This window comes from Odontomachus brunneus, unplaced genomic scaffold, assembly GCF_010583005.1.
Source record: "Odontomachus brunneus isolate Ranch 3 - 2012 unplaced genomic scaffold, Obru_v1 Obru_scaffold_199, whole genome shotgun sequence".
Classification (NCBI taxonomy): Eukaryota; Metazoa; Arthropoda; class Insecta; order Hymenoptera; family Formicidae; genus Odontomachus; species Odontomachus brunneus.
Genome location: NW_022639649.1, coordinates 512,732 through 535,455, shown reverse-complemented (window position 1 = coordinate 535,455; position 22,724 = coordinate 512,732). Strand labels below are relative to the sequence as shown.

At 32.7% G+C, this 22,724-nt stretch overlaps 4 protein-coding genes across 4 annotated transcripts; all 4 read left to right on the top strand.

Annotated features, from left to right (window-relative positions):
- Positions 1–315: 315 nt before the first annotated feature.
- On the top strand, positions 316–3,865 carry LOC116851984. Its single transcript, XM_032831924.1, has 9 exons — positions 316–471; positions 809–928; positions 1,049–1,166; positions 1,605–1,869; positions 2,066–2,182; positions 2,700–2,790; positions 3,116–3,261; positions 3,472–3,604; positions 3,684–3,865. Exons 1-9 carry the CDS (start codon positions 328–330, stop codon positions 3,732–3,734), a joined length of 1,185 nt encoding a protein of 394 aa, XP_032687815.1. The 5' UTR covers positions 316–327; the 3' UTR covers positions 3,735–3,865.
- A 2,609-nt stretch (positions 3,866–6,474) lies between these two features.
- On the top strand, positions 6,475–9,907 carry LOC116851983. Its single transcript, XM_032831923.1, has 9 exons — positions 6,475–6,618; positions 6,955–7,074; positions 7,193–7,310; positions 7,749–8,013; positions 8,210–8,326; positions 8,816–8,906; positions 9,232–9,377; positions 9,591–9,723; positions 9,831–9,907. Exons 1-9 carry the CDS (start codon positions 6,475–6,477, stop codon positions 9,879–9,881), a joined length of 1,185 nt encoding a protein of 394 aa, XP_032687814.1. The 3' UTR covers positions 9,882–9,907.
- A 2,764-nt stretch (positions 9,908–12,671) lies between these two features.
- On the top strand, positions 12,672–16,088 carry LOC116852029. The gene is made up of 9 exons (XM_032831989.1): positions 12,672–12,815; positions 13,156–13,275; positions 13,397–13,514; positions 13,944–14,208; positions 14,405–14,521; positions 15,045–15,135; positions 15,458–15,603; positions 15,819–15,951; positions 16,035–16,088. Exons 1-9 carry the CDS (start codon positions 12,672–12,674, stop codon positions 16,086–16,088), a joined length of 1,188 nt encoding a protein of 395 aa, XP_032687880.1.
- A 1,223-nt stretch (positions 16,089–17,311) lies between these two features.
- LOC116851985 lies at positions 17,312–22,429 on the top strand. The gene is made up of 9 exons (XM_032831926.1): positions 17,312–17,465; positions 17,790–17,909; positions 18,133–18,250; positions 18,573–18,837; positions 19,071–19,187; positions 21,560–21,650; positions 21,838–21,983; positions 22,143–22,275; positions 22,358–22,429. Exons 1-9 carry the CDS (start codon positions 17,322–17,324, stop codon positions 22,406–22,408), a joined length of 1,185 nt encoding a protein of 394 aa, XP_032687817.1. The 5' UTR covers positions 17,312–17,321; the 3' UTR covers positions 22,409–22,429.
- The last annotated feature ends 295 nt before the right edge of the window (positions 22,430–22,724 follow it).

The following is a 22,724-nucleotide window of genomic DNA, read 5'->3' as shown; positions in this document are numbered from 1 at the left end:
GGATAATGACTGGTACGCCTGCGTATCTTCTCGCCAAGAATTCTAGCTAAGTAAAATATTTTTTTCCATGAGAGACGAACAGCCGAGAAAGTCAAATCGATCGCTAATCGCGCACCCCTTCCGGGAGGAGTAAATTGGTAAATTACGTATATTCATATATACACGTACGTTCACCACCGCTTCGCGTTAATTTTACGCGAAATGTTTCCCCAAAGAGGACAAGTTACAAAATGATAAATCGATAGTATATAAGAGGTAAAAAAGGGGGGATGAACGGAGCCTTGGCTACTTCTTCGCGGTCAAACGTAACTCGACACTCGGGCAGACATGATCTGTGTGAAGTCGCTACAACTCGAACTCAATCGAGTTCTCTTGCTCTCAGTTGGCTTATGGCCTTTCGAGCAATCTATATTTGTTCGTCTCCAATTCATTTTTTTCTACAGTATCTTGCTAACTTCTATTGCATGTCAGGTACGTTTAGTCCTTTGGACGTTTATGTAATTCTTGGAATTGTTCTATAACTAATAAGATCTATGTTATCTTTGTTGTTTGTAACAATTATTGGAATACAAATACATTTAAGTATAATTACATCTTACATCAAAGTAACTTATAACAATAATTGAGAAATCATAGTTTTATTGTAATTTTAATGTTTTAATGTAATTATAACAAACAATTTTATACTATCTATCTGTCTTTCTATTATTATACATAAAAAACAGTTAATAATTAATGTGTGAGATTAATTTACTTGTTATAAAAATATAAAAATCATTTTCGCGATGTGAATGCTTTAACATTTTAGCTCGCAACACTTGTGACATCGCAATACACGCCACAGCTCATCATCGAAGTCTTTTCCGTAGTATTTTTCTTCGTTATATTCACGATAAAATATAGCGCGTTCAGTTTTCTAACAGATACTGTAAGTAAACAGTTTACAGATTTCCACACTCGCGTTCGGGAGCGTTGCATACAGCAATCCTCCTTAAATAACAGTTTTTGTCGAACTTTATGAAAATATAACAAATCGCTGCAACAACAGGTTAGGAATTTATTGGAAATAATTCAGCATACTTACAACGAACTGAAAGACGAGAGCGAAGTCGCTATTATAGAAAAGTATGGAACCATCGCGAAACGTTATACCTACGTACTCACGTGTAAGAGGTTTCACCGCTATTAGTTTACTTTCTAAATATCTTGGACTGAAATTTTACTCAAAAAGTAGAATGACAGTACAGTCATTCGAATTCGAGTTATTTACTTTTATAGAGTGAATTCTGCGCCCTAAATTGTTAAATGAATATTTTCACTCAAGATTGAAAAGTGACTGTGTTCCACCGTATATATTTACTCAAATCGATTGAAGTACTTGCTCATATAAAGTCAGAATCCACTTTTAGTAAAACGTTTACTCTTCTGGTTTTAAGTAGGAGTGATTTCACTATTGATTCGAGTGCAAATTCTTTCACTTTTCATGTGTTTTCAATGAGATTTTACTCCAAGAAATTTAGAGTACTACGTAGGCCACTTTGGAATTGTTATTAAAAACAGTATACGCTGTAAGTCATTTTTACACAATTTCTTCAAACCTTTAGTGGTCAGCATGTTCGGGATATTTCTTTTCATGTTTCTTCCATTTTGGCCGCGAATTTTCAACGTCGTATGGTCTGCAAACGAATCTCATTCATATTCCCTATTGCAAATAAGGGCAGAGTACTTTTGTAATCAAGAAAAATATTTCTATTTGATTTTGCTGCATACAAACGCAGTCTTTTGTATTGGAGGGACTGCAATAGTAGCGACAGGAACTATTATCATAGTGTACTTGCAATATGTATGTGGAATGCTTAAAATTGCCAGGTGAGAACATTCACGTGGCAATTATTAAAATCTGAGTCATAGATAGGATTAATTTCGTCATATCACAAGTCGATTTGATAATACTATAATTTCTCTACTTCAGAGGATGAGAATTCATTTAACAATTGCTAAACAGATATACATTGTAAGTCACGATTGGATTACTGTATAATTACAACATTTGAATTATTTGCAGTTATCGTATGAATCAGGCACTGAAGATCAACACAATAAAAATAAATAACATGCAAAATGAATATTCAGCTTACAAGATGATAATTTATGCCATAGATATGCATCGAAAGGCTATGAAGTTAGTATATATTTGATGATGCATAGAAAGTGTGTCTAGGATATATTACTGCATAGGACTTATCTTGACGATAAATTGAAAAAATTTGTGGTTTCTATTCTTCTTTACTGCTCATAGTTTTAGAGTTGTAACCAATTAAATAGTAATAGTAAATAGACAGATTCTCTCAAGATTATAAGTGTACAAAAAATTTTAGAAAATTATATTTTTATCTAATTTTGTAAATGGATAATTACAAAATTTTAAGGTTTATTGTATTTCTCAATATATTTATACAGTATTGAAAAGTTGGATTAAAGATATGAAGGTTCTGAAAATAGATACAGTTTACAATACATACACAGAGGTTATATATAAACTATTTTATAAAAGAAATTTTTTTGAACGTATATCAAATATATTATATTGCAAATATATTATAGAGTTCATCTAGATCCGTTATTGAATGTTACGTGATAAAATGATACATCCTGTATAATATATTCTAATTCACTAATTCTTTTTTGTATTTTTACAGATTTCTAAGGATTTTTATGTTCAAACATGAGTTAACATTCTTCTTTTTAATACTGTTCGGAACAGTTGCCACAAGTCTTAATCTTTATCGAGTACGTATATGAAAATTAACACTTTCGGTACGGCAGAATCCAGCCGTGAAGCGTTCATGATTGGACATAGCAGAACGTTCAGTAGCGCATAAGTGCGCCAAAAAATATTCGTGTGTATTTAACGACCCGTACTCGGCAATGTCTAAATATAGACACTCCTCGGATACAACCAAAGCTTGGCGGAAGGTGACAATAATTATTCTTCGTACCGAAAGAGTATGCCAATTAATTAAATCAAATTAACTTTACAAGACATGAGGCGGTACACAAAATTAAAATCATGATGAGAACGTGAGAAATTAAACACGATGCATTCGTGTTTCAGATTTTTCGTGAATTGACAACTGAATGCGATTATATGAAGCTAATGACGCCCTTTATATTTTTAAATACTTTATACATATATATGTTCATCTCCAACAATATGGGGCAAGATGTTATAAATCACAATGAACACTTGTTCGCTACTGTGTAAGCAACATACTTATATTTTATCGACATATATGAAAGGAATTTTACAACGCAAGATGTGTAATATTAAGAAACTGAAAAAGATATTAATATGAGGAGAGCAAAAGAAAACATTTCGTAAAATAAATGACGCACGTATATGTCAAGGATTATTTTCAAGTCTTGACTCAAATTAAAATGATGAAGTGTATAATAAGTCATTGTTTGCAGGTATAACACTCAGTGGTACGCTGCACCATTACGTATCCAGAAAATAATATTATTTCTCTTGCAAAGAGGCACAAAGTCCTTTTACGTGACTATCGGTGGAGTGTTTGTGGCATCTCTGGAAGGTTTTAGCACGGTACGAACTCTATTGCGTATCAGGACTCCTTTCAGTGTAATATATTTTCAACATTACAGGAAAATGTTTTTCGTTCCAGCTGATGAGCACATCAATATCTTACTTCACAGTTATATATTCTACAGGATAATGATATAAAAATTTATGAAAGCGAGGCCACATAAATTTGGAGGAGAACAAAGTTAGTGGAAAGTTTTCTGTTTGTATGTAGTTGTTGCATAATTAAATGATAAGCAAACTCAACAATAAAAATTCATTATGTTCTCAATAGCGCTTACGAAATTAATATTTGATTATTTCCCGATGCGAAATAATATGCATGTCGCACATATTTGTTATATTGTCTAAAAAGCAAATCTATTTTTACAAGAAGTGATGTTACGCAAATAATCGAATTTGAACAATAATTCGAATGTTAATGAATTGTTTACTCGAACAAGGAAAATCGGCGATCCCACGTGGACTCTAATAAGTGGTAACACTGCGATTGCACAAGTTTAAGACAGAAAAGCTCCTCGAGCATGTCACTTTTTCTATAAGAAAACGCATCTGACAAATTGCAACCGGTGCAAAGTCAATCGTTCATTTAATAGTAACTTATTTTTTTGTTGAAAATTCTCAAATCGCGAATATTCGATCCCATTGATATATTTTGATATATTTTGATATATTTTGATGATCCGTTGTGATATTTTTCGTTATTTCGCGTTATTAAAGATATCATTAAATTATTACTAAATTAAGTTCTAATTAGGAGATTTATTATGAAATATACATCAGAAGAGAGATTTTGTAAAACAATTAGGTACACGAAAAGAAGAGATTGGTGGTCCGTGTCTAAACGCGTATCGATAATCATGCAGAAAATATACGCATGAACACACAATATCTCTTAATAGGCTTTTTTTGCTATATAATTCGATATCTGGTGTGTCGGCTTCTAAGGCAGAAAGTCTGACGTTCCACCAGGACATTTCATCCGATGTACAGTCGAGTACGAAGGACAGAATGAAGAAAGATATGGAATTTATTGTCAGAAAGTGACTGGTACGCCTGCGCATATCCTCGCCAAAAATTCTAGCTAAATATTTCTTTCTATGAGAAATGAACAACCGTGAATGTTTTCTTAATCTCAAATCCATCGATAATCGCGCACCCCTTCTGGTAAATTGGTAAATTGCTCATTTTCATATATGCATCCGTTTATCGCCGCTTCCCATTAATTTTATTGTGAAATGTTTCGCCAAACAGAATAAATTACAAAACAATAATTTAAGATTTCATCTCACGTTATGGTGGCAGACTAAATGCACGTAACCCGACGGTAAACAAAACGCAAAACAACACTATATATAATCTATATACAACACCTACATATACACCTATATATACTCATATACACCTCTACATACAAAGACACGTCAGATTTGGATTGAATTGGAAGAAAATTAATCGTATTGTCATGCTTATATTTCAGGTTTTCGATCGGTTTGTCATCCGGGATGAATATTGAAGAATTTATAACGCCTACTTTGTTTTTTATTGTTAACTATACATTGATGTTTCTTGCCAACTATACCGCGCAACAAGTTGAGGACCACAACGATTTCTTGTTCGTTATTGTTTAAGAAACGTTATTACATCTGCGTGTGTGTACATGCAGATGTTAAAAATTATTTCAGAATCTTGACTTCCAAAATAGTCGATCAGGCTCAGTTGTCCTTTCGTAGGTACAACGTTCAACGGTATACAGCTCCCTTACATGTACAGAGAACAATATTATTTTTGCTCCAAAAAGGCACTAAATCTTTCAACAGGAATATCGTCGGGCTACTCATAGGATCTCTGGAGAACTTGGCCCTGGTAATAATTTTACGACACAGAATGCAATTTGATATATTTTACAAGAAGCCATTCTCTTCATTACAGACGGTGAGTACATCGATATCTTACTTCACAGTTATTTATTCCATGAGACAATAAAATCTACAAATCTATAAAATGATGCTGTAAAACGTATGTAATAATATTACTGCAATATATATTATAGATTTGAAGTGATAAAATACTTCGATTTAGTTAGTGCATGATTAAATGAGATCCAACAATAATTAATAATTGAAGTTTTATCAACCCTCGATGTTTTATCACTTATATATTTCTCCTAATATTACATGAACATTACAAAATATATCTAGCACTGTCCTTAAATATAATTAGATAATCTATCTTATATTTTTAAATATAAGTTAAAATCACGTTAGGTCATAATAATTCCAACATAACTCTGCGTTTGTTAAGATTGAATCTATGAAATATGCTAGTTGCTTAAAATAAAATGGTATTTAGTGATAGGAAACTTTGCTGGTAAAATAAAAAGTAGAATAAAAATAAAGATGTTTACCGTAAAAGACGATGTTGTGTATTTTAAAGTATGTCGGTTTATAAGGCAGGAGGTTTGGCGCTCCACCATAGGATCGAATGTAATTTACCGTCGAGTACAAAGGGCAGAATGAAGAGAGATACGGAACTTATTGTCGGATTGTCAATGACTGGTACGCCTGCGTATCTCCTCGCCAAGAATTCTAGCTAAGTAAAATATTTTTTTCCATGAGAAACGGACAGCCGAGAAAGTCAAATCGATCGCTAATCGCGCACCCCTTCCGGGAGGAGTAAATTGGTAAATTACGTATATTCATATATACAGGTACGTTCACCACCGCTTCGCGTTAATTTTACGCGAAATGTTTCCCCAAAGAGAACAAATTACAAAATGATAAATCGATAGTATATAAGAGGTAAAAAAGAGGGGATGAACGGAGCCTTGGCTACTTCTTCGCGGTCAAACGTGACTCGACACTCGGGCAGACATGATCTGTGTGAAGTCGCTACAACTCGAACTCAATCGAATTCTCTTGCTCTCAGTTGGCTTATGGCCTTTCGAGCAATCTATATTTGTTCGTCTCCAATTCATTTTTTTCTACAGTATCTTGCTAACTTCTATTGCATGTCAGGTACGTTTAGTCCTTTGGATGTTTATGTAATTCTTGGAATTGCTCTGTAACTAATAAGATGCTATTTTTGTTGTTTGTAACAATTATTATAACACAAATATATTTAAGTATAATTACATCTTACATCAAAGTAACTTATAACAATAATTGAGAAATCATTGCTTTATTGTAATGTTTTAATAAAATTATAACAAACAATTTTATATTTATGTATCTGTCTTACTGTTTATACATAAAGAAATAGTCAATAATTAATGTGTGATATTAATCTATATGTCACAAAGATATAGAAATCATTTTCGCGATGTGAACGCCTTAACGATATCACTTTTGTAGCTCGCAACATTTGCGACATCGCGATGTACGCCACAGTTAATCATGGAAATCTTTTCTGTAGTATTTTTCTTCGTTGCATTCGCGATAAAATACAGCGCGTTTAGTTTTCAAACAGATACTGTAAGTAAACAGTTCACAAATTTTAACTCGCGTTCGGGAGCGTTGCATACAGCAATCCTCCTTAAACAATAGTCTTTGTCGAACTTTATAAAAATATAACAAATTGCTACAACAACAGGTTAGAAATTTATTGGAAATAATTCAGCATACTTACGACGAGCTGAAAGACGAGAGCGAAGTCGCTATTATACAAAAATACGGAACCATCGCAAAACGTTACACCTACGTACTCACATGTAAGAAATTCCACATCTTTTAGCTTACTTTCTAAATATCTTGGACTGAAATTTCACTCAAAAAATAGAATGACAGTACAGTCATTCGAATTCGAGTTATTTACTTTTATAGAGTGAATTCTGCGCACTAAATTGTTGAATGAATATTTTCACTCAAGATTGAAAAGTGACTGTGTTCCACCGTACATATTTACTCAAATCGATTGAAGTATTTGCTCATATAAAGTCAAAATCCACTTTCAGTAAAACGTTCACTCTTCTGGTTTTAAGTAGGAGTGATTTCACTATTGATTCGAGTGCAAATTCTGTCACTTTTCATGTGTTTTCAATGAGGTTTTACTCCAAGAAATTTAGAATACTACGTAGGCCACTTTGGAATTGTTATTAAAAACAGTATACGCTGCAAGTCATTTTTACATAATTTTTTCAAAATTTTAGTGCTCAGCATGTGCGACATATTTGTTTTCATGTTTCTTCCATTTTTGCCACGAATTTTCAACGTTGTATGGTCTGCAAACGAATCTCATTCACATTCCCTATTGCAAATTAGGACAGAATACTTTCTCAATCAAGAAAAATTTTTCTATCTGATTTGGCTGCATATAAACGCAGGCTTTTGTATTGGTGGGACTACAGTAGTAGCGACAGGAACTATTATCATAGTATACTTGCAATATTTATGTGGAATGCTTAAAATTGCTAGGTGAGAACATTTACGGGGCAACTATTAAGATCTGAGTCATAAGTAGGATTAATTTCGTCATATTACAAGTCGATTTGATAATACTATAATTTCTCTACTTCAGAGAATGAGAATTTATTTAAAAATTGCTGTACAGATATACGTTGTAAGTCACGATTGGATTACTGCATAATTACAATATTTGAATTATTTGCAGTTATCGTATGAATCAGGCACTGAAGATGAACACAATAAAAATAAGTAACATGCAAAATGAATATTCAACTTACAAGATGATAATTTATGCCATAGATATGCATCGAAAGGCTATGAAGTTAGTATATATTTGATGATGCTTAGAAAGTGTGGATAGGATACATTACTGCATGGGACTTATCTTGACGATAAATTGAAAAATTTGTGGTTTCTATTCTTCTTTACTGCTCATAGTTTTTGAGTTATAACCAATTGTAAATAGACAGATTCTCTCAAGATTATGTTACAAAAGTACAAAAAATTCTAGAAAATTATATTCTTATCTTATTTTTTAAATTAATACTTACAAAATTTCAAGGTGTATTGTATTTCTCAATATATTTATGTAATATTCAAAAGTTGAATTGAAAATATGAAGGTTCTGAAAATAGATACAGTTTACAATACATACACAGAGTTTACATGTAAACTATTTTATAAAAAAAATTTTTTTGAACGTATATCAGTTGCAAATATATTATAGAGTTCATCTGGATCCATTATTGAATGCTACGTGATAAAATGATATATTCTGTACAACATATCACTAATTCTTGTATTTTTGCAGATTTCTAAGGATTTTTATATCCAAATATGATTTACCATTCTTCTTTTTGATACTATTCGGAACAGTTGCCGCAAGTCTTAATCTTTATCGAGTACGTATGTGAAAATTAACATTTTCGGTACGGCAGAATCCAGCCGTGAAGCGTTCATGATTGGACGTAGTAGAGCGTTCAGTAGCGCATAAGTGCTCCAAGAAATATTCTTATATATTTAAGGACTCGTACTCGGAAATGTTTAAATATAGACACTCCTCGGATACAACCAAAGCTTGGCGGCAGTTGACAATAATCCTTCTTCGTACCGAAAGGGTGTGCCAATTAATTAAAACAATTTAGCATTACAAGACATGAGGCGGTAGACAAGATTAAAATAATGATGAGAACATGAGAAAATAAACGCCATATATTCATGTTTCAGATTTTTCGTGAATTGACAACTGAATGCGATTATAAGAAGCTAATGACGCCCTTTATATTTTTAAATATTTTATATGTATATATGTTCCTCTCCAACAATATGGGGCAAGATGTTATAAATCACAATGAACACTTGTTCGCTACGGTGTAAGTAACATATTTATATTTTATCGACACGACATATATGAAAGGAATTTTACAACGCAAGATGTTTAATATTAAGAAATTGAAAAAGATATTAATGTGAAGAGACCAAATGAAGTCATTTTGTAAAATAGATGACGCACGTATATGTCTAGGATTATATGTGAGTCTTGACAAATTAAAATGATCCAGTGTATAATAAGTCATTGTTTGCAGGTACAACACTCAGTGGTACGCTGCACCATTACGTATCCAGAAAATAATATTATTTCTCTTGCAAAGAGGCACAAAGTCTTTTAATGTGACTATCGGTGGCGTGTTTGTGACATCTCTGGAAGGTTTTAGCACGGTACGAACTCTATTGCGTATCAGGACCGTTCCCTCTCAGAGTAATGTATTTCCGACATTACAAGAAAATGTATTTCCAACATTACAAGAAAATGTTTTTCATTCCAGCTGATGAGCACATCAATATCTTACTTCACAGTTATATATTCTACAGGATAATGATATAAAAATTTATGAAAGACGAGGCCACATAAATTTGGAGAAGAACAAAGTTAGTGAAAAATTTTCTGTTTGTAATTGTTACATAATTAAATGATAAGCAAACTCAACAATAAAAATTCATTATGTTCTCAATAGCCCTTACGAAATTAATATTTGATTATTTACCTATGCGAAAAAATATGCATGTCGCACGTATTTGTTACATTGTCTAAAAAGCAAAACTATTTTTTACGAGAAGCGATGTTACGCAAATAATCGAATTTGAACAATAATTCGAATGTTAATAAACTGTTTACACGAACAAGGTCGAACAAGGAAAATCGGCGATTCCACGTGGACTCTAATAAGTGGTAACACTGCGATTGCGCAAGTTTAAGGCAGAAAAACTCCTTGAGCATGTTACTTTTTCTATATGAAAACGCATCTGACAAATTGCAACCGGTGCAAAGTCATTCGCTCATAAAATGGTAACTTAATTTTTTGTTGAAAATTCTCAAATCGCGAATGTCCGATCCCGTTGTGATATTTTTCGTTATTTCGCGTTATTAAAGATATTAAATTATTATTAAATTAAGTTGCAATTAGCAGATTTATTATGAAATATACATCAGAAGAGAGATTTTGTAGAATAATTAGGTGCACGAAAAGAGGAGACTGGTACCCTTATAGAAATATCATACTAAGAATCATTGATAATTATTTATTATCCAGTATTTTTAATACTGAAAATAAGTAATTATCAATGATTCTTAGTATGATATTTCTATAAGGGTAGTCCGTGTCTAAACGCGTATCGATAATCATGCAGAAAATATGCGCATGAACACACAATATCTCTTAATAGGCTTTTCTTGCTATATAAATCGATACCTGGTGTGTCGGTTTCTAAGGCAGAAAGTCTGACGTTCCACCAGGACGTTTCATCGGACGTACAGTCGAGTATGAAGGGCAGAATGAAGAAGGATATGAGACTTATTGTCAGAAAGTGACTGGTACGCCTGCGCATCTCCTCGCCAAGGATTCTAGCTATTTCTTTCCATGAGAAATGAACAATCGTGAATATTTTCTTAATCTCAAATCGATCGATTATCGCGCGCCCCTTCTGGTAAATTGGTAAATTGCTTATTTTCATATATGCATGCGTTTATCGCCGCTTCGCGTTAATTTTATTGCGAAATATTTCACCAAACAGAACAAATTACTAAACAATAATTTAAGATTTTATCTCACGTTATGGTGGCAGGCTAAATGCACGTAATCCGATGTTAAACAAAACGCAAAACAACACTATATATAATCTATATACAACACTAAATACACCTCTACATACAAAGACGCGTCAGATCGGGATTGAATTGGAAGAAAATTAATCGTACTGTCATTCTTGTATTTCAGGTTTTCGATCGGTTAATCATCCGGGATGAATATTGAAGAATTAATAACGTCTACTTTGTTTTTTACTGTTAACTATACATTGATGTTTCTTGCCAACTATACCGCGCAACAAGTTGAGAACCACAACGATTTCTTGTTCGTTATTGTTTAAGAAACGTTATTACATCTGCGTGTGTGCACATGCAGATGTTAAAAATTATTTCAGAATCTTCCAAAATAGTCGATCAGGCTCAGTTGTCCTTTCGTAGGTACAACGTTCAACAGTATACAGCTCCCTTACATGTACAGAGAACAATATTATTTTTGCCCCGAAAAGGCACTAAATCTTTCAACATGAATATCGTCGGGCTGCTCATAGGATCTCTGGAGAACTTGGCCCTGGTAATAATTTTACGACACAGAATGCAATTTGATATATTTTACACGTTAAAAGAAGCCATTTTCTTCATTACAGACGGTGAGTACATCGATATCTTACTTCACAGTTATTTATTCCATGAGATGATAAAGTACAAATCTATAAAATGATGCTGTAAAACGTATGTAATAATATTATTGCAATATATATTATAGATTTGAAGTGATAAACACTTCGATTTAGTTAGTGCATGATTAAATGAGATCCAACAATAATTAATAATTGAAATCTTATCAAACCTCGATGTTTTATCACTTATATATTTCTCCTAATATTACATAACCATTACGAAATATATCTAGCACTGTCCTTAAATATAATTAGATAATCTATCTTATATCCTTAAATATAAGTTAAAATCACGTTAGGTCATAATAATTCCAACATAACTCTGCGTTTGTTAAGATTGAGTCTATGAAATATGCTAGTTGCTTAAAATAAAATGGTATTTAGTGATAGGAAACTTTACTGGTAAAATAAAGAGTAGAATAAAAATAAAGATGTTTACCGTAAAAGACGATGTTGTGTATTTTAAAGTATGTCGGTTTATAAGGCAGGAGGTTTGGCGCTCCACCATAGGATCGAATGTAATTTACCGTCGAGTACAAAGGGCAGAATGAAGAGAGATACGGAACTTATTGTCGGATTGTCAATGACTGGTACGCCTGCGTATCTCCTCGCCAAGAATTCTAGCTAAGTAAAATATTTTTTTCCATGAGAAACGGACAGCCGAGAAAGTCAAATCGATCGCTAATCGCGCACCCCTTCCGGGAGGAGTAAATTGGTAAATTACGTATATTCATATATACAGGTACGTTCACCACCGCTTCGCGTTAATTTTACGCGAAATGTTTCCCCAAAGAGAACAAATTACAAAATGATAAATCGATAGTATATAAGAGGTAAAAAAGAGGGGATGAACGGAGCCTTGGCTACTTCTTCGCGGTCAAACGTGACTCGACACTCGGGCAGACATGATCTGTGTGAAGTCGCTACAACTCGAACTCAATCGAATTCTCTTGCTCTCAGTTGGCTTATGGCCTTTCGAGCAATCTATATTTGTTCGTCTCCAATTCATTTTTTTCTACAGTATCTTGCTAACTTCTATTGCATGTCAGGTACGTTTAGTCCTTTGGATGTTTATGTAATTCTTGGAATTGCTCTGTAACTAATAAGATGCTATTTTTGTTGTTTGTAACAATTATTATAACACAAATATATTTAAGTATAATTACATCTTACATCAAAGTAACTTATAACAATAATTGAGAAATCATTGTTTTATTGTAATTTTAATGTTTTAATGTAATTATAGCAAACAATTTTATATTTATGTATCTTTCTGTTATTATACATAAAGAAACAGTTAATAATTAATGTGTGATATTGATCTACTTGTCATAAAGATATAGAAATCATTTTCGCGATGTGAACGCTTTAACGACATCGCTTTTGTAGCTCGCAACATTTGTGACATCGCAATACACGCCACAGTTCATCATCGAAGTCTTTTCCGTAGTACTTGTCTTCGTTTTTTTTGCGATAAAATACAGCGCGTTTAGTTTTCAAACAGATACTGTAAGTAAACAGTTCACAGATTTTAACTCGCGTTCGGTAGCGTTGCATACAGAAAGAAACCTCCTTAAACAACAGTCTTTGTCGAACTTTATGGAAATATAATAAATCGCTACAACAACAGGTTAGGAATTTATTGGAAATAATTCAGCATACTTATGACGAGCTGAAAGACGAGAGTGAAGTTGCTATTATACAAAAATACGGAACCATCGCGAAACGTTACACTTACGTACTTACATGTAAGAGATTGCACAGCTTAAACTTTTTAAATATATTATACTGAAATTTCATTCAAAAAGTAGAATGACAGTACAGTCATTCGAATTCGAGTTATTTACTTCTATAGTGTGAATTCTGCGCCCTAAATTGTTGAATGAATATTTTCACTCAAGATTGGAAAGTGTATTCCACCGTATATATTTATTGAAATCGATTGAAGTATTTGCTCATATGAAGTCAAAATCCACTTTCAGTAATACATTCACTCTTCTGGTTTTAAGTAGGAGTGATTTCACTATTGATTCGAGTGAAAATACTGTCACTTTTCCTGCGTTTTCAATGAAGTTTTACTCCAAGAAATTTAGAGTACTACGTAGGCCACTTTAGAATTGTTATTAAAAACAGTATACGCTGCAAGTCATTTTTACATAATTTTTCCAAAATTTTAGTGCTCAGCATGTGCGACATATTTGTTTTCATGTTTCTTCCAATTTGGCCGCGAATTTTCAACGTCGTATGGTCTGCAAACGAATCTCATTCATATTCCCTATTGCAAATTAGGACAGAGTACTTTTGCAATCAAGAAAAATATTTCTATCTGATTTTGCTGCATACAAACGCAGTCTTTTGTATTGGAGGGACTACAGTAGTAGCAACAGGAACCATTATCATAGTGTACTTGCAATATGTATGTGGAATGCTTAAAATTGCCAGGTAAGAACATTTACGCGGCAACTATTAAAATCTGAGTCATAGGTACGATTAATTTCGTCATAGTACAAGTCGATTTAATAATACTATAATTTCTCTACTTCAGAGCATGAGAATTCATTTAACAATTGCTGTACAGATATCCGTTGTAAGTCACGATTAGATTACTGTATAATTACAACATTTGAATTATTTGCAGTTATCGTATGAATCAGGCACTGAAGATCAACACAATAAAAATAAATAAGATGCAAAATGAATATTCAGCTTACAAGATGATAATTTATGCCATAGATATGCATCGAAAGGCTATGAAGTTAGTATATATTTGATGATGATTAGAAAGTATGTATAGGATATAATACAGCATGAAACTTACCTTGACGATAGATTTGAAAAATTTGTGGTTTCTATTCTTCTTTCGTAAAAGTTTTCTGCTCATAGTTTTGGAGTTATAACAATTGTAAATAGACAGGTTTCTTCAAAATTATGTTATAAAAGTACAAAAAATTCTAGAAAATTATATTCTTATCTAATTTTTTAAATTAATACTTACAAAATTTTAAGGTGTATTGTATTATATAATATTATATAATATTTCTCAATATATTTATATAATATTGAAAAGTTTAATTGAAAATATTGAGGTTCTAAAAATAGATACAGTTTACAATACATATACAGAGGTTACATGTAAACTATTTTATAAAAGAAATTTTTTTGAACGTATATCAGTTGCAAATATATTATAGAGTTCATCTGATCCATTATTGAATGATGCGTGATAAAATGATATATTCTGTACAACATATCACTAATTCTTTCTTATATTTCTGCAGATTTCTAAGAATTTTTATGACCAAACTTGAGTTAACATTCTTTTTTATAATACTGATCGAAACAGTTGCCACAAGTCTTAATCTTTATCGAGTACGTATATGAAAATTAACCCTTTCGGTACGGCAGAATCCAGCCGTGAAGCGTTCATGATCGGACATAGCAGAGCGTTCTGTAGTGCATAAGTGCGCCAAGAAATATTCGTATATTTAAGGACCTGTACTCGGCAATGTCTAAATATAGACACTCCTCGGGTACGACCAAGCTTGGCGGCAGGTGACAATAATCATTCTTCGTACCGAAAGGGTATGCCAATTAATTAAATCAATTTAGCATTACAACACATGAGGCGGTAGACAAGATTAAAATCATGATGAGAACGTGAGAAAATGAACGCGATATATTCGTGTTTCAGATTTTTCGTGAATTGACAACTGAATGCAATTATAAGAAGCTAATGACGCCCTTTATGTTTTTAAATATTTTATATGTATATATGTTCCTCTCCAACAATATGGGGCAAGATGTTATAAATCACAATGAACACTTGTTCGCTACGGTGTAAGCAACATATTTATATTTTATCGACACGACATATATGAAAGGAATTTTACAACGCAAGATATGTAATATTAAGCAATTGAAAATAATATTAATATGAAGAGAGCAAAAGAACTCATTTCGTAAAATAAATGACCCGCGTATATGTCAAGGATTATTTTTGAGTCTTGACTCAAATTAAAATGATCAAGTGTATAATAAGTCATTGTTTGCAGGTATAACACTCACTGGTACGCTGCACCATTACGTATCCAGAAAATAATATTATTTCTATTGCAAAGAGGTACTAAGTCTTTTTATATGACTATTGGTGGAGTGTTTGTGGGATCTCTGGAAGGTTTTAGCGCGGTACAAACTTTATTGCGTATTAGGACTGTTCCCTCTCAGAGTAATGTATTTCCAACAATACAGGAAAATATTTTTTATTCCAGCTGATGAGCTCATCAACAACTTACTTCACAGTTTTATATTCTACAGGACGATGATATAAAAATTTATGAAAGAATAATATAAAAATTTATGAAATTTGTGAAAGGCTACATAAATTTGTACGAGAACAAAATTAGTGGAAAATTTTCTGTTTGTACATAGTTGTTGCATAATTAAATGATTAACGAACTCAACAATAAAAATTCATTGTGTTTTCGATAGCTCTTATGAAATTAATATTTGATTATTTACCTATGCGAAAAAATATGCATGTCGCACGTATTTGTTACATTGTCTAAAAAGCAAAACTATTTTTTACGAGAAGCGATGTTACGCAAATAATCGAATTTGAACAATAATTCGAATGTTAATATTTAATGAATTGTTTACTCGAACAAGATCGTACAAGGAACATCGGCGATCCCACGTGGACTCTAATAAATTGTAACACTGCGGTTGCGCAAGTTTAAGGCAGAAAAGCTCCTCAAGCATGTTACTTTTTCTATGAGAAAATGCATCTGACAAATTGCAACCGATGCAAAGTCAATCGCTCATATAATGGCAACTTATTTTTACTGAAAATCTTCAAATTGCGGATGTCCGATCCCGTTGTGATTTTTTTCGTTATTTCGCGTTATAAAAGATATTAAATTATTACTAAATTAAGTTGTAATTAGGAGATTTATTATGAAATATACATCAGAAGAGAGATTTTGTAGAATAATTAAGTGGACGAAAAGAGGAGATTGGTGGTCCGTGTCTAAACGCGTATCGATAATCGTGTAGAAAATATACGCATGAACACACAATATCTCAACATTAATAGGCTTCTCTTGCTATATACATCGATACCTGGTGTGTCGGTTTCTAAGGCAGGAAGTCTGATGTTCCACCAAGACGTTTCATCGAACGTACAGTCGAGTACGAAAAGCAGAATGAAGAGAGACACGGAACTTACTGTCGGAAAATGACTGGTACGCCTGCGTATCTCCTCGCCAAAAATTCTAGCTAAGTAAAATATTTTTTTCCATGAGAAACGAACAGCCGAGAAAGTCAAATCGATCGCTAATCGCGCACCCCTTCCGGGAGGAGTAAATTGGTAAATTACGTATATTCATATATACACGTACGTTCACCACCGCTTCGCGTTAATTTTACGCGAAATGTTTCCCCAAAGAGAACAAGTTACAAAATGATAAATCGATAGTATATAAGAGGTAAAAAAGGGGGGATGAACGGAGCCTTGGCTAATTCTTCGCGGTCAAACGTGACTCGACACTCGGGCAGACATGATCTGTGTGAAGTCGCTACAACTCGAACTCAATCGAATTCTTTTGCTCTCTGTCGGCTTATGGCCTTACGAGCAATCCATATTTGTTCGTCTACAATTAATTTTCTTTTACGGTATCTTGCTAACCTCAATTACATGTCAGGTACGTTAGTCCTTTGAACGTTTTTATAATTCTTAGAATTACTCTATAACTAATATATCACATCTTTGTTGTTTGTAACAATCATTGGTACGCAAATATATCTACATATAATTATATCCTTATCACAATTATTTGCTATACAAAAGAATTATTTTTTAATTGTAATGTCACTATAGCAGACTATTCCCTCTCTACTAATGCATCTTTTTTTTGTTGTACGTAAAAAAAATATAATAATTAATGTGTGACTATTAACTGGCTTGTCACTAAAATGTAGAAATCATTTTCACGACGCGAACGCTTTAACGGAATCGTTTTTCGCAGCTTGCAACACTTGTAACATCGCAATACACCTCTCAGTTCATTATCGAAATCTTCTCCGTAGTGTTTTTCTTCGCCACGTTTGTGGCAAACTATAGCGGATTTTGTTATCACGCTGATACTGTAAGTAAATAATTTTCAGATTTTTATTCGCGTTTGGAATCGTTCGCATCGCATACAGCAGTTCTCCTTAAGAGAATATTCTGATTTGAAAGGTCCCAAAAGGGTACTTTTCTAAAATTTTACTAAATTTTTTGCGACCTTACAAATCCGAATATCCCCTTACAATAGACTTCGTCGAACTTTATGAAACTTTGGGTGACATAAAAAATCGTTTCAACAACAGGTGAGACATATGCTGGAAATAATTCAGCGTACTTACTACGAGTTGAAAAACGAGAGCGAAGTCGCTATTATAGAAAAGTACGGAACTATCGCAAAACGTTACACTTACGCACTCACATGTAAGACATTCCATCATTTTTAACTTACTCTCTAAATATCTTGAATTGAAATTTCACTCGATAGATAGAATAACAGTATAGCTACACAAATTTGAGTTATTCTACTTTAATCTCAAGTGAAACATTCATTCTTTAGTTTTGAGTGAAAATGTTTTCACTACCATCTCAAGTGCAAATATTGCTACTTTTTACGCGTTTCCAGGGAAATTTTCCTTTAACAAATTCAGAGAGTACTACGTAGATCATTTTGGTCACTCTCGAATTATTATTAGAGACAGTACATGCTATAAGTCACTTTTACACAACTTCTTCGAACCTTTAGTGCTCAGCATGTTCGGAATATCTGTATTCATGTTCCTCCCATTCTGGCCGCGAATTCTCAACGTTGTATGGTCTGCAAACAAATCTCGTCCATATCTCCTGTTACAAATTAAGACAGAGTACTTTTGTAATCAAGAAAAATATTTCTATCTAATTTTATTGCATACAAACGCAGTCTTTTGCATGGGAGAGACTGCACTAGTAGCGACGGGAACCATTATCTTAGTATACATACAGTATATATGTGGAATGTTTAAAATTGCCAGGTGAGAACATTTACGCGGCAACTATTAAAATCTGAGTCATAGGTAGGATTAATTTCGTCATATCACAAGTTGGTTTGATAATACTGTGGTTTTTCTATTTCAGATGATGAGAATTTATTTAAAAATCGCTGTATTGATATGCGTTGTAAGTCATGACTATTACTGTATTTGAATTATTACAGTTATTATAATTATTTGAGTTATTATAATTACAGTATTTGAATTATTTGCAGTTATCGTATGGATCAGGCACTGAAGATCAACACAATAAAAATAAGTAACATGCAAAATGAGAATTCAACTTATAAGATGATGATTTATGCAATAGATATGCATCGAAGGGCTATGAAGTTAGTTTATGTTTGATGATGTTTGTAAAGTTTATACAAGATATATTGTTGCACGTGGGACCTACTTTGACGATAGACTGTTTGAACAATTTTTGATTTGCATTTCTACTTTAATAAAAGTCGAGTTTGTTTCCCAATAAAGACCAACTGTAAATAGAGAGTTCCCCGTAAATTATATCATTAAAAATGAAATAAATAACAGAAAATTATTTGTTATCTTTATTTTCTAAATAGATGTTTACAAAATTTTAAGGTGAAATTTATATTTTTCATATTTATTTTTGTTGTAATATGAGTATTTATTTAAGTGGAAATGATACAGAATAGTACGAGGTTATATATGAATATATGTATTATGCACTATTGACTACCACGGATTTGTGTATCTACGTCTACGAGCTCTCGCTATTGTCTGTCTGTCCTTTTAGCAACACACGTTCATCCCCTCCCTTGTCCCCAGTAACGCGCGCACGCAAGCGCGCGCTGGCTAGATCGGTTGCTTTACCATCTATTACCGACTTCACAAGTATAGAGGATGATACTCGTACATACTTATCTTATGAGGATAAGATTAATTACTTACACTCTCCCCCTACGAGTATTATCGCTGTATATTATGTCTTGATATCACTTAAATCTATCGCATTAATTTTTCTTAATGTCCATATCAAATGAAACCCAAAAGATTTTCAAAGTTATTCCACTTTCTTAGAAAAAAAATTTCTAATGGTTGTTACATATTTTCTAAGAGGAGTAACTTCGGAGATTTTAAGGTCAACTTTGTTTTTTATTCCCAAAATATTCAAGCAATCGACTCACCTTGTATAATACTAAAATCACACATTCCTAGCATGATATAATTATTATGAATGATTATGCATCGAGTATTTTTCGTCCAGTCATTATACACAGAAATTTGAAGAAGACAAGTGATTTGTGATTTTACATTTACTGGCGATTTACAAAAGTTACTTTTGCGACACGACTTTTCAGCGAACTCTTTTATTTTTCGCAGCTTACAACATTTTTGACTTTAGAATGTACCCCACAGTTGATCATCGAAGTTCTCTCTCCCGTAATCTGTTTTACTCTCTACATTATAAAGTATAGCTCCTACAGTCTTAACATGGATTCCGTAAGTGATCGAATTATAGACACTCAATTGTTCGTACAAACATTTCACGTGTAATAATTCTTACTGGACAACATTTTTTGCTAAACTTCACGAAAACAACAGATAAAGCGTTTGTGGGATCTACTTCAGTATACGTTTGATGAGATAAGAGACGAAGGTGAGGAAGCTATTATTGAGGAGTATGGGAATACTGGAAAACGTTACACTATCCTATTTACGGGTAAGATAACTCACTGGTTGAATTTTCGTTACTACTTCGTTACATAATAAACTATTTGTACTATGTCAGCCCTTTTAAACCGTCTTTTAGCGCTTGGCGTTTGCAGCATATCTGTCATTACGACTTTCCAATTTTGGCCGACCATTCTCGATATCGTGATATCCAGGGACGAATCTCGACCACATTCATAGCTGCAAATATTGACGGAATACTTCATCGATCCGGAGAAGTATTTCTTTATTATTCTATTGCACTCGAACGCGGCATATTGTGTAGGGGGAATAGCAATGCTGGCGGTTGGTACGATAAATATTGTGTACATTCAACTTATATGCGGAATGTTCAAGGTGGTCAGGTGAGAAAATTCAAGTGACGTTCGGTAGAACCAACACTGTTTCACCACGAAATTTACTCGTGTCTTAACATATCCGCGCGATTAAGTTATTCGATATAATTGCAGCATGTTTTTCGTTTTTAGTTATCGCGTGCAGCAGGCCATGGCGGTTTGTACTGTAGAAGTGAACAACAAAAAAAAATGAAAATTTGATCCATAAAGGAATTGTTTATGCCGTGGAAATGCATCGTACAGTTACGGGGTGGTATACTCTGAGTGATGAGTGTATACTTAATATAGATAATTTAATATTTGAGATTCACTTCGAGAATGATTTCTCAGTACAACTTAATTGTTTCCGTGCACTGAAAGACAAATTCTTGAAAATTTATTCGTGTGAAATAAAATATATTTTACACAAAATAATTTTTAAGTGCTTTTTTTCAACGTAATAAAATAGCTTGATATTCGAGTTTCCGAATTACGCTGAAAAGTAAACAATTTTACATGATATAAATCTATTTCAAATGTAAAAGTTAGTAAGAAAGAACTTAGTTCTTTTAGAAGAAATTTGGCCAAAGGAAATATTTCTTTTACAACGGATCTCACTTATCACAGTACACCTTGTTTAATAATAGTAATGCCTATAATAATGTCTTCTTTAATAATGGTTCCTCGCTTAGGTTCATACAAATTTACATATCTAAGATGGAAATGCCTTTCTTTCTTATAATAGTGATCGGAGTAATTTCCTCGAGTCTCAATCTTTTTCGAGTAAGATTCGTCGTCTGTTCTTGTCTATACCATTAAACTAGCGTGTAATACTCAATAATAGCATATTGTATTAAGAACGTAACAGTTTTTTAATAAAAATATTTATTAACTGATACTCGGTATTATATGCTATTTGCAAGAATTGTGAGTGAAACACATAAGAATTGACGTAGAACATGAATGTTAGCTTTTTCAGGAGATATCGTCTGGATTCGAGTTCAGGAGGATGATATTACCAATCACATTTTTAAATATCTTTTATATCAACGTGTTTATCGCCAACAATTGTGCGCAACAAATTATGGATTACAATAATCACGTATTTGCTACAGTGTAAGAGCTAACATTCTTACATCTAACGATATAGAGTACATATTAATCGATATGTAGGGAAAGAATAGTTAAAATATTTTGTAAAAAATAAAGACTGTATTGAATATCGTTTTCAAGTATTACACGCGATTAATTGATACTTCTTTTATTATCTTGTAGATATAACGTCGAATGGTATGAAGCTCCTCTGGCCATACAGAAAATGATATTGTTTATGCTGCAAATAAGCAACAAACCTTTTCACGTAAATCTCGGTGGAGTATTCAAAGGATCCTTAAAAAGCGCCACCAAGGTAAACGATATGTAATGTAATTTCTTCAATATAACACATTTTAATAGGTAAATTCATTCATAGAATTCATGTTTCATTACAGTTGATAAGTACTTCAATGTCTTACTTCACCGTTCTTTATTCTACACTGTAAAAAATGAATTGAATCAACAAGACTTTGCTTGAATAGGCGAAATTTATTCAAGCAAACATTCAGTCGGTTGAACCAAATGTATAATTACTGTTATGAGATGTGAGATAATTATTTTCCACTTGTAAAAAGTTAATATGAATAATAAATTAATATGAATTAATATGAATAATAAATCAAGTAATTTAATTTGAATGTTGTCTAACGACATGTAAACTTTAGATATGCAATTATGTCAGATCGTAATAATTCCAACAGGACACTGCGTTTGTTAAGATTGAGTCTATGAAGTATGCCAGTACAATTTGTTTAAGGTAAA